Source organism: Calonectris borealis, chromosome 3, assembly GCF_964195595.1.
Source record: "Calonectris borealis chromosome 3, bCalBor7.hap1.2, whole genome shotgun sequence".
Classification (NCBI taxonomy): domain Eukaryota; kingdom Metazoa; phylum Chordata; class Aves; order Procellariiformes; family Procellariidae; genus Calonectris; species Calonectris borealis.
In genome coordinates, this window is record NC_134314.1 from 58,714,164 (window position 1) to 58,728,631 (window position 14,468).

At 40.8% G+C, this 14,468-nt stretch overlaps 1 protein-coding gene across 1 annotated transcript in view; it reads left to right on the top strand.

Moving 5' to 3' along the window:
• CLVS2 (clavesin 2) overlaps positions 1 to 14,468 on the top strand; it is a 49,189-nt gene that overhangs the window by 7,055 nt on the left and 27,666 nt on the right. The window contains exon 2 of the mRNA XM_075148088.1: positions 3,541 to 3,715. Coding sequence (XP_075004189.1) covers positions 3,541 to 3,715 — 175 coding nt within the window. The remainder of the gene's footprint in view (positions 1 to 3,540; positions 3,716 to 14,468) is intronic.

Sequence of the window (14,468 nt, forward strand, 5' to 3'; positions counted from 1 at the left end):
GCTAGACCTGTGTTCTTCAGGACTTGTTTTCACTGAGAGGACAACTTTTTGTCTTTTTCAGTGGGTAAACATACAATGTTGTTGTTGTTGTGGACTGTATTTCTTACACTAAGCAAGCCTGCAATAGGAGTTATGGTGATGGCGAATGTGCCATAGATTTGTGGAGGCCCAGCCCTGCGACCATTGGTTACTCTCTGTGGTGGCTGAAATCCTGGTCTCACTGATGCCTGACAGTTTTCCCATTGACTTGAATGAATTCAGGACATAATTAGATGTATATGTGTTCACATATATACATCTATATATTTATCACTTAGGTAATATATAAAAGCATTTTATGGCCAGTCTTAGAGGCCTGATTGGCCTCATAAACAAAGAATCTTTATGTCTAATGCACCAGATTTCTAGCAGCCTTGTGCCACCAGGGAGCCGTTGATTCAAGGCACGTGATGTCTTCTTGAACTCCCTCGGGAGGACATTAGAGATCTACATCAGGAACTTGGGACCCATCTTCTTGGACCGAATGTAGGGTGCTTGCAGCAGCCTTCTGCTTCGTGGAGCTCTTCTCCTGGAAAATGGGATCCTCTGAGTGGGGCAGCATGAATGTCAAGTGGGGTTGAGGCTCATTTTAGGATTTGAGTATTTCTAATATCTGTTTCTTGTATGAGCTCTGATAGACGATCTTCCTCAGAGGCATTAGCTGCTCTCCCGATGTCTCACGTGATGTAATTTCCTGCCCTTTGCAACTTTTCCTTGGGAAGGCCTCTTACAGGCTGTATCTCCATCTAGTTTCATTAAGCGATAAAACCCCCAGTACTCCTGAGACCTCCACCACCTTGTGGAGGTAACCAGTGGGCTCGAAGGCAGTTGGCCACGCTCTGAGCTGAGTCCTGACCCTGAACACGACTCTGTAAGCCTCCTTCCCTCAGGCTAAGCCCGTCTTTTAATCTCGATGCTGGCAGTTGTACAAAATGCAGATTGTACAGGGGATTTTTAGTTGCCCTCCACTGTCCGTGCATCTGTGTTGTATTGGGTCTGCAGATACGCCAGGCAAACTGACCTTTTTAGTGCCAGTAAAACTGTCGATAGTCTTCGTGCTGCGAAACACTCCCTACACGTCCCATTTTATGTGCGCACGCTTGCGTGGGAAAGAACCAGTGGATGATTTAATTTTTCCTCAGGTGGCTCTCTTTGCACTGGGGCGCTGGGGGTGAGTGTTTGTTTGCTTATTCAGAGGCCTCGGCAGCCACGGTGGCGTTTTCCCCACGTGTCCAGCAGTTGGGCTTGGGGGAGCTGCTCTGGCTGGGGAGAGGGGGAGCATCAGCCGCGCCGTGCCCCAGGCGTTGGCTCCCCCACGCCAGCCCCTCTGCCCCCAGGCAGGTTTGGTCAGGGCAGGCAGGGCGCTCCGGGTTTGCTTCACTGCAAAAAAGGGGTCCTGGCCTGACAGTTCTTTGATGACCAAATTGCGCTAACAACTTTAAGGATCCAGGTTTTGAATGTTTTCCTTCAAAACTGGTTTTAAGGCATGTCCTTTTTTCCCCCCGTGGACAAAATTCCATTTACAGAAATGGTCTTTTTTTTTTTTCTGCCAAAAAGAAATAGAGGATTTTAGCGTTTTGAGGATTTCCATAGGGAAATTACAGAGAAGTATTTTTCTTGTGCTGTTTCCTCTCCCAGTTGAAAAAACCTGAACAAAAAACTTCCTGTAAACCTTAGATCTCAGAAAAGTAAAGCTTTAGAAAAAAGTTAAATCTCAGAAAAGTGAAAAGGAGAGGAGTGAATATGAAAACTTTTATCCCAGTTAACCAAACCAAATTCAAAACAAAATAAGGGTCTCCAAAATGGAGAGAAGAATCGTGTAGAACAATGCTTCCCCTAATGTTTTCTGGGGAAAACACACTTTCTCTTGTTCACTTGTGTTAGGCTGTTATTAAGAGAGTCTTTGTCTAGTCCCTTTCCTAGGAATGCATAGTTGGGCAGTTCACTGAGTTTTAGTTGGCTAAAAAAAAAAGATGGAAAGATGCGAGAAGTCAGCTAAAGCAGATTAACTTCATTTGTGATATTTCCTTTTGCAGATACTTTCAAAATATAGTTATGTACACAGCGGAACAGTGCACTCGTATTAAAGCAAGTAGAATTTTGTATAATTTAATGTTCTTTGCTACATATGCAGTATGGTGAAGATTTCTCTGGGGACTCATGATTTTGAGAACTTCTATGTTTGATGCCATCATGGGAGATTTTTAAAGGGCCTTATTTAAAAATACCTGCACAAATACTGAAGATTTAACTCTTTCTTTTGTTCCCGGAATATTTGCTTATCTGATATTTTTCTGGTTTAGCTTTCTAATGCCACATCTGATATTGTGGTGCGGACTGGCAAATTTACATCTGTTTCAGTAACTATTTAACTTACTTTTAAAATAGATTTTTAGATATAAAACATAGTTAGCCTGGAAGAAATCAAAACTTAAACTACTACTTTCGTATCTCTTAAAAAATCCCAAATAATTTGGGTGTTTTGCCTTTTTTTTTAAAAAACTCAATAAGCTAAACTGCAAGTTGATTAATAACTCTATTATATGGCAGTCTAAAGGTGGCATCACTGTATATATTTAAGCTATTCAGCTGCTGTATTAGGTGCTTTAGCTTCAAAAAAGAAAGATTATACTCAACAGGGCTTGGCAATATGGAATTATGTCTTCCTTTACAAGATCATCGATCTAATAAAAGATTATGTACATATATGTAAAACACATAATTACATATTGTAGGTGGCATCTTTGTAAACCGAAATTTATTGTAGAAAATTCTAGGACTGATGAATACCACGTTCCAAACTTACTCCTGAAACCACATAATTTGGGTATACAAAGTACTCAGAAGGCAGTTAAGTAACTCTTAAAAGGTTGCTATTGCTCTTAACCAGAAACACATCAAAGCCCTAGTGTGTGTTACTTTCTGCTTTCAAGATCCTTGAGTAATCAGCTTTCTGTAATACCCTTTATAGATTTAAGAGAAAATATTACCCAGAGAGAGGGACAAGGGGAGCACGTGGAAATCCCTTTTTTAGCTGATAATTTTGTAGAAGCTGATATTTCAATCCCTTGGAAAAATATAGGAGGAAACTTTGGGTCTAGGCTTCTAGTGTTAGACTCAGGTTATGGCATCATTATGATTTTTGAAAAATACAATTTGCATAGATATGTTTGTACAGACTTTTAATAAAACGCGTAGATACTAAAGCAGATTAAGAGACTACAGATATAGGTTCAAATTTGCTTTTGGTGTGTTTTATTCTTGTAGTTTTTTCTGGCTGGCTGATGGTCTAGATGTACATAATCCTGCTCCAGAGGATGAGTTCAACTAACTGAGCTTTTGAGACTTTCCCAGCTTTACATACCCATGACTTCTGAAGATACGTTTGCACTCCTTTGATTTAAACTTTTGACAAGCAGTACAAAGGAAGAACGCTCAGAACTTCTCCACGTCTGTGGTCGTTGCTCCTTTTCTAACCGAATTTCCCCTTAACATTCACAGGTACACACTGGTGGATATTTTGCGCGCCATACTTCTTTCTTTAGAAGCCATGATAGAAGACCCTGAGCTTCAAGTGAATGGATTTGTTTTGATTATAGACTGGAGCAACTTCACCTTCAAGCAGGCCTCCAAGCTCACACCAAGCATGCTTAGATTAGCCATAGAGGGCCTTCAGGTAACCTTCTTTTCTTTCTTTTCCTGACTCTCCTTCATTTTGCAGTTCATTACAAACCTACGTGGCTAAAAAGACCCAAACAAAACAAAAATCCAAGAACAACTTGATAGCAAGGCTATTAACACCTTAAGGTATGGGCGGACAGCCAAGCTTCAGTGGCACAAGCTAACGCGTGAGCTCAGTCAGCCAAGTGCAGTAACTCCTGGTGTGTAGGCTCCTTCTTTGCCATAAGTAAGAGGTAACTTTTCTGTCTTTATTCTGAAGTGGCTGGCTTCCTGTAAATTCAGACTGTAGCTTCTGCAGCAACAAGTTAGAAGTGATCAGTTTATCTTATCATTTTGCACAAGGCTAATGAAATACGCGTTGCTGCTGCCACGCCAGGTTGGTTTTTTTCCGTTGATTCCATTGGAGACAGGCTCTACATCATTTGTCCCGAAAAGTGTGGGGCACTGTGATTAGGCAGTTAGCTGGGACTATTTACTTACTGAAAGTTCAGTGTGTGCTTGGCTCTTTTGCTGGGTCAGGATTAATTTGAGCAGCAGCTTCTGGGACTGACTATACAGCGATTTAAATTTCTTTCTGCTCATTGTAAATGCACTTTACATGGCACAGGCACATTGGTGGAAAGGATACTACATAACTCTTGGCTGTCTCCTATGATCTTTAATGCTTATTAAAATGAAAAACTAGGATCTGTAAAGTAGTTGTTTGCTGTGCAAGCTTGAGTTGCTGTGTTAAAAATACCAGTAATTCACTCCTGTGACAGTGTGCCTTGGTTTTACAAGGACATATATTCCTTTTCTGTGATGTTTTTATCATTTGTACATTTTTATTACTCATAAAACAAAATAACAGCCTTATCTTTGAACTTTCTTCACTTTGATATTGCTATTTTTGAAGAAACTTGTACAGCAGTAGTATGGAGTTTTGATCTAAATGTTGAAACAGCTTAACCAGTATTCAGCCCGCTGTTGCACACAGAAGGGTAGTGACAGTCATGAGACAAAGATCTCAATGTTCATTTTGTTGTGTTTCCTTATGCAACAGTGTGATTCCATGGTCTTGAGAACTACATTAGAAGGCAGCAGTGAGATCTGTGCTCCAATAGTGCTGCATTTCCTTATGTTGCTTTCAAAGTTGTTTTCTTTTCTGTGCTGTTTTTCAAAGTTGGCCATTGTTTTCTTGTTTAGAACATGAATAAATGCTTTAGTAGTCTTTGTTTTTAAATGGTGGTGTTTCTTCTTGGACATTAATCAGAGATGGTTATTTTGAGGAGAGCTGCAGTGGATAATTGCATCTGAAAATATGATGGATGACCTACCAAACTTCAGGTGGGCTCTGAGACTCTGTGTTCTCCTGCCATGGATTGGTTCATTACTGAGTTGAGGTGAAGTCCGTTGGCTTAACTTACCCATGCCCCCAGCTTTGTATGTTCGAATATCCCAAGTCTGATGGTGGCCAGCACCCAGTGCATCATCTTGTGCCCACTGTCTTCAGTCCTGTTGACTCCAGAAGTGTAAAACTGGGCATGAAATGCTCCAGAGGAGGGAACAAGAAGGCACTGAAAAGGCAAATGTGAGACAAAACTCTCCCAAAGCTCGAGGAATCTGTCCTAATCTGTGACAGATATTGCTATCCGTAAGCAGCAACTTTTACAAGGCCTTTTACCACAAGTCTTTTGAAGAAATCAATTAGTTGGGCTCTCATAACACAGTGTTTAATTTTCTGTGGAGAACTACTGAGGGAATGAGGGCTAACATACTAGCAAAATTAACTGACTCTCTAGTGATATTTTCCCAGTAGTTATACTACCTGGGGGGTTGTTTATATTTAATTTCTTTTTTTTTTTCTTTTTCTTTTACTTAGACATTTTTCTATGTAAAGATATATTAGAGTCAATGGAAAGGACTAAAGACAACTGTACTGAGCATCTTGGAGAGAGAACCTCACTTCAAAAACAAGTGCGATCAGGAAGGACGTAAGAGGAAAGCATGGTGGAAAGGTGGTACAGAGAGACTCTGGGCAAGGTGCAGGTTTATTTGCACCTTCTTGCAAGAGTTCATGCCTAAATGTTACATTCCCTTACCCTCAACAGGGACTGTCTTTTCTTTTATTTTGGACAATAATGCGCAGCAGAAACGTCATTCTGAATGATGTCAGAGTAAAAAGTGCTTAGTCAGGTGATATGAAAAAGAACAAGAACAACTCTCACACACTGTTTACTTATGATCTTTGTAAATACTCTCTATTTAATCAGAGAAATGGAATTTACTTTGGCTTATAAGATTTAACAGGGCTCAAGATGCTGAACTTTACCATTTGGGGAATTTAAATATTTGTGTAACTTTGGCGGAAAGGGACAGGGAAAGTGGGATTAGTGACCACTGAATTTGATGTTCGCCAAATCCCTTTGCCTCCTGAATGAAATCTACTAAATTTGCATTATATTTGCTTAGCTTCCATGGTGAGCAGAATATTCAATACGGTACGTACCAAAGCGAGTTGACTACAAGCTATGCCATTTCTGGGCTCTTCACAGCTGCTTATTTTTTAGGAAATTGCTTTTGAAAGTAAGATAAGTAAATATATACAGTTTTCTACTGAAGGCAAGTTCTGCTGTACACTTTGTCTGCATATATGTGTTAAACGGGAGCATGAAAAGAATCATACCCCTGACTGAATTGTATACGTTAGAAAAACCTCCTAGATAGATGTTTTCAGGAAAAGAGCCTTTTGGCCATGGAATTTTTAATGTTAAAGGACAGCGATTATCTGTAAACTAATGTGAATTTCTAGCATACCCATCCCAACAGTGCTGTACCAACCAATTGGTGCCCTGTATGTCAGTGCTGATTTTTAGATCAAATGGTTTTGCTAGCCAAGAAGCAAAAACCTCCTGTGGAAGTTGGGGCACTCGGCTGGGACTCTTGATGCTCCAGTCCTAGCTCATACACTGGCCTTGTGCTTTTGGAAAAAAGGCGCAATACTCTTCCCTGAGGATGCTGGTGGCTACAGCATTTATGCTGCTCCTCATCAGTGAGAAGGAGGATTGGCACTTAGAGCCCCTACACCTTCCGTATTGAAGAATAAGAACATAAGCAAATGCAACATGTAATACTTTATTTTCTGAGAAAGGTCTGTCTGGATTAGGTGCGTAGGCGTACCTAAGAGCTCAGAGCTGTGAAACCTGAGCAGAAGGAAAATATTCTTTGAGAGGTGAGACCGAAGCCCATGCCCTGACTTTAGCACCTTGTGTTGCCTCTCCCCACTGTATTCAATGATGGTGTTTGTGCATCCCAGTCTTTAGGTGCCCACTTCTCCCCAGACGAGAGCTACTCCACTGAAAGATTACTGTTAAAAGTGTCTGCTAATTTGGGGTGCCCACTGTGACAAGCCATGGTCTGATTTTCAGTCACCTTTTATATGTTCGGAGTCCAGCTGCCATTTGTTTTTGATCAGGAGGATTCAAGACTTCTAAAGTCTTGATCTTGAACCCCCAAGCCGGGAGCCTGAATTCTAGCATGGCCTAAATTTAGAGCTCCTCATCAGATGCTCTTTGAATGCACGTAATGACGTGTGGGCTGCCGCCTCTTTGAAACAAATGGTAAGAAGCAGCAAACTGAACTCTCCTTTCACCCCCAGAAACTCCGCTGTGTGGCACCTTACTGAAAACTGCAAGGATGCTTAATGGAGTTAAATAAACCACCGCGCTAACACTGCCACTGGAGCTAGCAGAGTAACTGCCTGCAGTAGGTTGTCATCCTCCATGTGAACCCGCACGAGAAAGAGAGTTGGCACTTTGCCAGTGTTTTGCAGATATTTGCTGTAAGCAAGGCGTGATTAGTTGTGGGGATCTCGGCTTTTATTCAGGCTCTTTGATCTAGCTGGCACAGACTCCTCTGCCCATTCCTCCTCCCCTTTTCCCTCCAAGCAGCCTTTGCCCCAGTGCTATTGTTCCCCGGTTCCTCACCCCACTCCTGCTGGTGTTGCTTTACTTTGTACTAGTCTTCATTGACGTATTTTTTTGTCTCAGCGTCCTGATGTCATGCTCCAAAATCTCCATCATCATGAGTGATTGCATAGAATGTTACGGTCATCTTAGACTCCTTAGGAGATCTCAGCCTTTTGTGGTCTCACTGTCCAAATGCTCTCCACATCTGGCATCTAATCAGCTTCAAATCTCCCAGCTTCAAATCTCCTCTTAACCAGTGTTCCCATTGCTCTTTGTACCACTCTGGAAAGCAGCACTAGCGAGTGAGTCCTGATCTGTTCACACATCAAGTGAGTCCTCTAGCCACCAGGCTGTTAAGGAAACTGTCCTTGTCGTTCCTCAGGCTGGAGCTGATCTGCTTGGTATATATGACTCTCATGGGGCTGGGCAGGAGATGTTGGGAGCTTCTGGGGATGTAGTGGAATGACATGGCATGATCTGGGAAAAGATGACTTTTTTCATCTGAAGTTTTCTTCTACTTCAACAAAGTAGCCATGGTTAGTAGAGGCCGATGAAAATGCTCATAGTTGACATTTTCCCATCAGTTCTGTCAACAGAGAAAAACATCCAATTAAAATAATTGCGGCTTGAGAGAAAGAAAATAGAAGAGATTCTTCTTGTACGCGCAGACTGCCTCTTTCATGAGCTTTTGCTAAATGCTAATCACTTTTCTGTTTTATTTCTTTTTATCAGGCAACTGAATCTATCTGTGTTAAATAAAGATAGTGACTAAATTGCCCTGATTAAGCTGAAAAACTACTATTATGCTAAGGTGAGTGGCACCAGTGTGAGAAAAGAAGGGCTTGTAGCACAAACTCGGCGTAGGGAGTTAACTCTTGGCACTGTGATTGACTTCCTGTTCTCTCTGGTAGGCCACAGTTCAAAAACTGTATGGTTATGACTGTTCCTCAGTTTCAAAATATATAATTATTTTTGGAAGTGATTTTTCTGAGTCAATTATTTCTTTTTACTTCAGTATCTTAAGGCCATGAAGGGAATAAATAGTATTCTTCCTCGTAAGGTCACTCAGAAATAAAACTAATTTGTTCTAAATCATAACGTCAGAGACAGAAGACATATTTTAAGATCGTAGTTCACTTTCCTGCTAAAGCAAGATTCTCTCATGCATTATATTTTCTAGTACTTCACACAGTTTAATTTAAAGTCTCGAAGGCAGGTCTGGCACATTCTTTGGAAACCTTTCTATGACTTCTTGCTCTTCAGATTTCCTCTCGGCATTAATCCTAATTTTTCTATTTCAAAATGTCACCTCCTATAAAACCCTTTGCTATTTCACCATGTGCCGCTGAGTCCAAAGCAAGAATTGGTGTGTGACTCTCAGTAACCCAAAGAAAGGAATTGTTTGATGGAGTATCCACCTGCAACAGCAATGATCTGGAATCAGGACCTGGAGCCGTTCTTCCTGTCTTGTTTGCCACTGGAGATGGTGAGATGTGAAAATCAGTGAGATCCTCTTTATTTGGAGAGCTTAAATTTACTTTTTTTGATACTGTCCAGATTGCCTTGTTATCAATCCATTTTATATACACATCTGTCAGGTTTACCTCAAAAGGATATGCTGGATCATTTTTGGAATTATTTTCTGAAATCAGTCTGACCTTTGTTTTCTGTGATGCTCATAAATCCTCTGTGATCTTATTAGGCTGTGCACAGTTGGTTTTATGTTATTGTCTTCAGTACAAACTGCCTTTGCACATAGTCGCTGTGATACCAGGTAAGCCTTCAGTGCCGGATTCCCAAAACAATACGGTGTAATTTTTTGTGATTTTTTATATTCCTTAGCAAGTGTTCAGGTCTTATGGCAATTATTTTTATGAATCCAATTCGACTTTGGTTATAAGCAAAATTTTGACTTTGATTATAAGTGATTGCCATGCAGGAAAAACACTGCTGTGATGTTTCACTAATGTTGAAAAACAAACGTGGGAAACTTCTCTAGGGGGAAGCACCATAAAAATGTGAAATTATATGGCTGGTGATGGGTTCTCTCATCTCATGTTTCATAATCATAAAAAAGTTAAGACAATTCAATTCTTATATGTTTTAATAGGCATAACTAGGTTTAAATAAGTGCTACTCTGGTGATTTAAAGTAGTTCAGGAACTGAAAGTTTAGATTTATAACACATAAAGAAAATTATATTTCTTAAGGAAAAAATTAAGTACAAACTCTTTCTAAAACATCATACTCCAACATGGATAACATATTTTTTTCAAAAAAGCCCACCCCAAAACCCTGGGCAAAATGCATTTCTCCAGTCATTTCCTGCATATTTTGCAAAGATCAGAATAAGTTCTTAAAAAACATTTCTAACTTCTTATTATGTGGAATGGGAAAATAGTGCTTGTAATCTTTTCCAGTGTTCTCTGTAATAAAAAGGATCGATCACTAATGTTTTGTCTATACGTAATGAATATCCAAACTGAGTATGGGCTGAAATCTGAGGTGGCTGCACATATCATCCTATTGGTGGAAATTTGGGTGTTCATTCAATCCAAAAAACTGAGGGTCACTCCAGCACCTGACACGGAGAAAGTCTCATGTCAGCATCTCACCCAGAACAGTTCTGGCTATGTTGGGGTGCTTGCTGGTTCTTGTGGGTTACATTTTATGTTGTCCCTCACACTATAGGCTTGAGTTCTGATTATAAAATGTGTATTCAGCCCCCTTATTTTCAGTCCCCCCTTATTTTAGGTCTCTGCTCTGCCCCACACTCTGCCCTATCCTTTCAGAACTATCCTATCTTTCCTAACGTCCTTTCTGTCCTCTTTCTCCCCTGTCGGGACTGACTCCAATACCACACGGTGGCGTTGGAAAATACAATCTTTAATCAGTGATTAAAGATTGTATTTTCAAATGTATTTGTTAATTTCTTGCTCTTGTAAGTTGGTTATTAAGAATCTGTTACATCTGTTAGAATCATTTTGGGGAGGGCTTTCTGTCTGAGAAGAACTGGATTTCACCCCTTTGCACTCCCCCCACTGAAAACATTTTCTGGAAGGAGAAAGTGGTTCTGCTGTGATTCAGGAGAGGGCCTCCCTAAAAGTGTGTTTAAACTGCCATTGTCATTAATTCTTACCTGATATTGTTCTGAATGTGCCTTATGACCTGCAAAATCTTCTGAGTTTGTTGGGAGGTGCCTTCATCCTGCACTAAGCTATTTGACTGAAAGTATAATTTAGAGCACTGCATCTTGTGGCTGAAAGCCATCATGCTAAGTATGAAGGGTCCAGGATCAAGTACTGGTAGTTCTCCAACGTTCTTCTTGCAAATTCTTTGCAAGGTACAGCCAGTCCTCTGCAATGGATCCTTCAGACCTTCATAAAAAAAAAAACCAAACATAGAGTATACTCCAGACACCAGTGAGTGCATATAGAAACAGTGGATACATTCAGTAATTCAGGTACAATAATTAAAAACCCAGCCTTTGCAGTAGGGATTTTCAACCTGCAGGAAAGTCTATGGTGAAAATGTAGCTTCATTTTGGGAGGAAGATGGAAAAGATTTTGAAGGGTGGTGCTTAACAGAGGAGAAAAGAGGACAGAAAGGATGTTAGGAGAAGACAGGATAGTTATGAAAGGATAGGGCAGGGCGTGGAGACCTAAAAGCTGCCCTTCAGGTTAGATTTTGAAATGTTTCAAAGTAGACAATCCCATTTCCTATTTTATGGCTGTTTCCAATCTCATTGAGTAAAACGTCTTTTCTAAACCAAAGTTTTAAAAGCTATACTACCATTACAAAATAAAGATTATGACTTTTTTGAAGTCATAGCTGACATACACCTGCAATAATTAGCCTATATAATACCACCAAATACGATCAGTCCCCTCTAGTTTTAGTCAGTAAGCCCACCACCATTACATGGTGACTTTGACAGACCAAATGTGCCTTGCAACTGTGTTCCTCCTTGAATCTTTACTCCACTTTCCAGAAGAATTATATGGGTTAGCTGCATACTTCCAGCAACGTATTTCCATTATGAAGGGATGCAGTTAAATAGTTATGATTGATGAGGGATTATATATCAGTGAGGAACTGGCTGAGCCCCTTTACCACTTATTTTCCCATCCTTTATCTTTGGGGGTTTTAGAGATGCAGAATTGCAAGCAAGTTTGGGCGTATGTTTTGAGCATTAGCTGAGCTCCATTGGGTCATGCTTTTCTAAGGTTTTTGTTAGGAATATTGAACAATTGATTTTCACTGGAAAACCTAAGGGCATCTTCATACTGTTGCTATCAGTATGATCCAATTCTGTTCTCCACAGAAATTCAGCAGGGGTGCAATTTAATGAGACCAGTGAAGGGAATCTGACCGCTCTATTTATAGCACACTAATTGATCAGGGTAGCCATGATAGGAGGAAACTTCAGAGAAAATCAATGCAGTATCAAATGAAAGTAGCACTCAAGCCTTTAAAGAGAGCTGCATGGAAAGCCAATTAAGAATGAATCCATTTGACGATCCATGGGAACAGCTTGGACCATGTGTGTTCCTACTTTAAGTTGTAGGAATGAAATCACACTGAGCAGCATCTTACTTGCAAAGTGAGCCTTACTATATATTTTCTTCTTCATCCTGTTGATATTCTGTCCCATTCAATCTTCTTGATGAATTGTTTTACTTTCATATGGCAACTGTAAACATCATCTTTTAAGAGCTCCCCTTTGACAATCTTATGCTTTTTTGTAACGAGCTCTGGTGTCCCTCCCTGAGGGTGGCAGCCACACTGTGTCGCAGAACTGCGCAGCCTCTTGGCTGTGTGTCCAGGACTGAGGCACAGTCCCAGGTCTCAGGGCTTTCACTTAAATGCAGGGAGAAGGTGGTCCGTCTACCTCCATTCTCGTTCCTGTCATCCAAATACTTGTAATCATGGCAGATACACAAAGCGTAGCTATTCGTACTCATTGCTAGTGTTTCTTAAACGGATCTTGGCTTCCTCCTCTAATTGCGTTTTTTCCTCATGATATCTGCTAAAGTCCTGAACAACCCCCCATGCTCCATCCCCGAGAATTTTGACTTTGTGGCAGGTATTCTCCTTTACTGGGTGTATCTCCATGCCATAGGGCTGGCTGCCTTTCAGTACACTGCTTTTGGGTTGCTGTAGGAGGATGTAACAAGCAACAAACTGCCATAAAGGCATTTTAGCAGTAACTTGCCTCAGAACGAGCCAAAAGGGGAATGCGTGTACACTTTGGTTGATTTTAAATGTGCTTTTTGCTCTTATGTTTGCACATAGGCAAAACTTTTACCTCTTCTAAAAAAGGTAGCAAACACAGCGAGTGGGAGAATCATTCCTTGTGCCTTACATGCAAAGCTGTCCAAGCTAGTAACATGTGTCTCCTTTCCATCAATGCTTAAATGTGCTTGCAATTAAATGGATAAAAACCTTGTTTCATTTTACGGCATGTGGGATACAGCGCTTAGGTTCATTTTCTGAGGAAGAATGCACATTTTTTTTTCAGTAGGATAATCAAAGGCATGCCATCACGAAGTAGCTGCATGAATAATTCTGTTTTTCTGCTGCTGAATGGGAAAGGAGTAAATAATCTGTACCTTCCACAAACAGTTAATTTCCGTGGGCTAAATTTATATAACACCAATAGCTAAGCATACTAACGGTGCTACATTTTCTGTTCATTCAGTTTTGAGCATATGTAGTGGTGTGGAGTTGTGGCTTGATTAGCTAGATGAATAGTGTCGGAAATACTGTCAATTATCAATATGGTCTTCATCTTTCTTTATGCCCCAGCTGGGAATCCAGTTCCCAATGACATCAGCAGTTGCCGTGGTGAACTTTCATAAGCTAGTCTTTAATCTTTCATTAAATCTCAGGCTAGGAAAGCAGACATGAGGACTGAGATGAAAAAACATGCACTTGCAGCACTGATGTCTTCTCTGGAAAAAAAAAGGCATGCCTTTGTGTTTTTGGAAAAAAAGATAATTTGCTGCATTGGTGAGCACACTTTCTCAGCCATGTATATTGTCTAAGCAACACCATGAAAGAAGAATTTGCAGGATGTAAACATAGGTGAGATGTGTGGGGCTTGAGAGAGGTGAAAACCAAATATGACACTAGGGCCGTAATATGATGAATGGCTCGGCTCTGTTACATGCAGTGTTTGAGAATGGAGGTAAGGGTGGCAAGTTTAGCAGCTCTTCTTCTAGCTACAGTGGGCTTTAGCTGGACATTTTTCAGAGCAACAGGCTGCGATTTTAAGTTACTGTACAGGAGGGGGCCGGAGAAGAGAAGTCTCCACGTGAGCTACCAGCACAGAGATGGTGTTTGAACTCACGCTCAGGCTGACACATGGGGAAAAGAGAAAGGGACTGAGGGCAGAATACTTTGGGGCCCATGTGAAGCAGGGTGGATTAGGAGGGTCTTTTAAGAAACAACTCCGAGTTGGGAGGGCAAGTGGAAACTGGGTTGTGACTGACAAGCCCCCGAGCGTTTGGTGCACTGAGCTGAGATTGGAAGAGTAGAAGAATCTGTGTTACTATTAAGGGACATAAAGGTGCCATCTAAAGCTTTTATTGTGGAACAAGCCCCCAAAATAGCAATTTGGGTCAATATGTAACTGTCTCATCTGTGCTATTTTGTCTAATAAGAGAAAATTCTTCCCCACGAACCTTAATGTGCTTGTCATTTCAGCATTGTGGCTCTGAGAATACCATCAATGTAGCTGTTATTGGCACAGATCTCAGCAGTTCATTTCTGCCCAGGTCTTGGTCTACCAATGCAAAG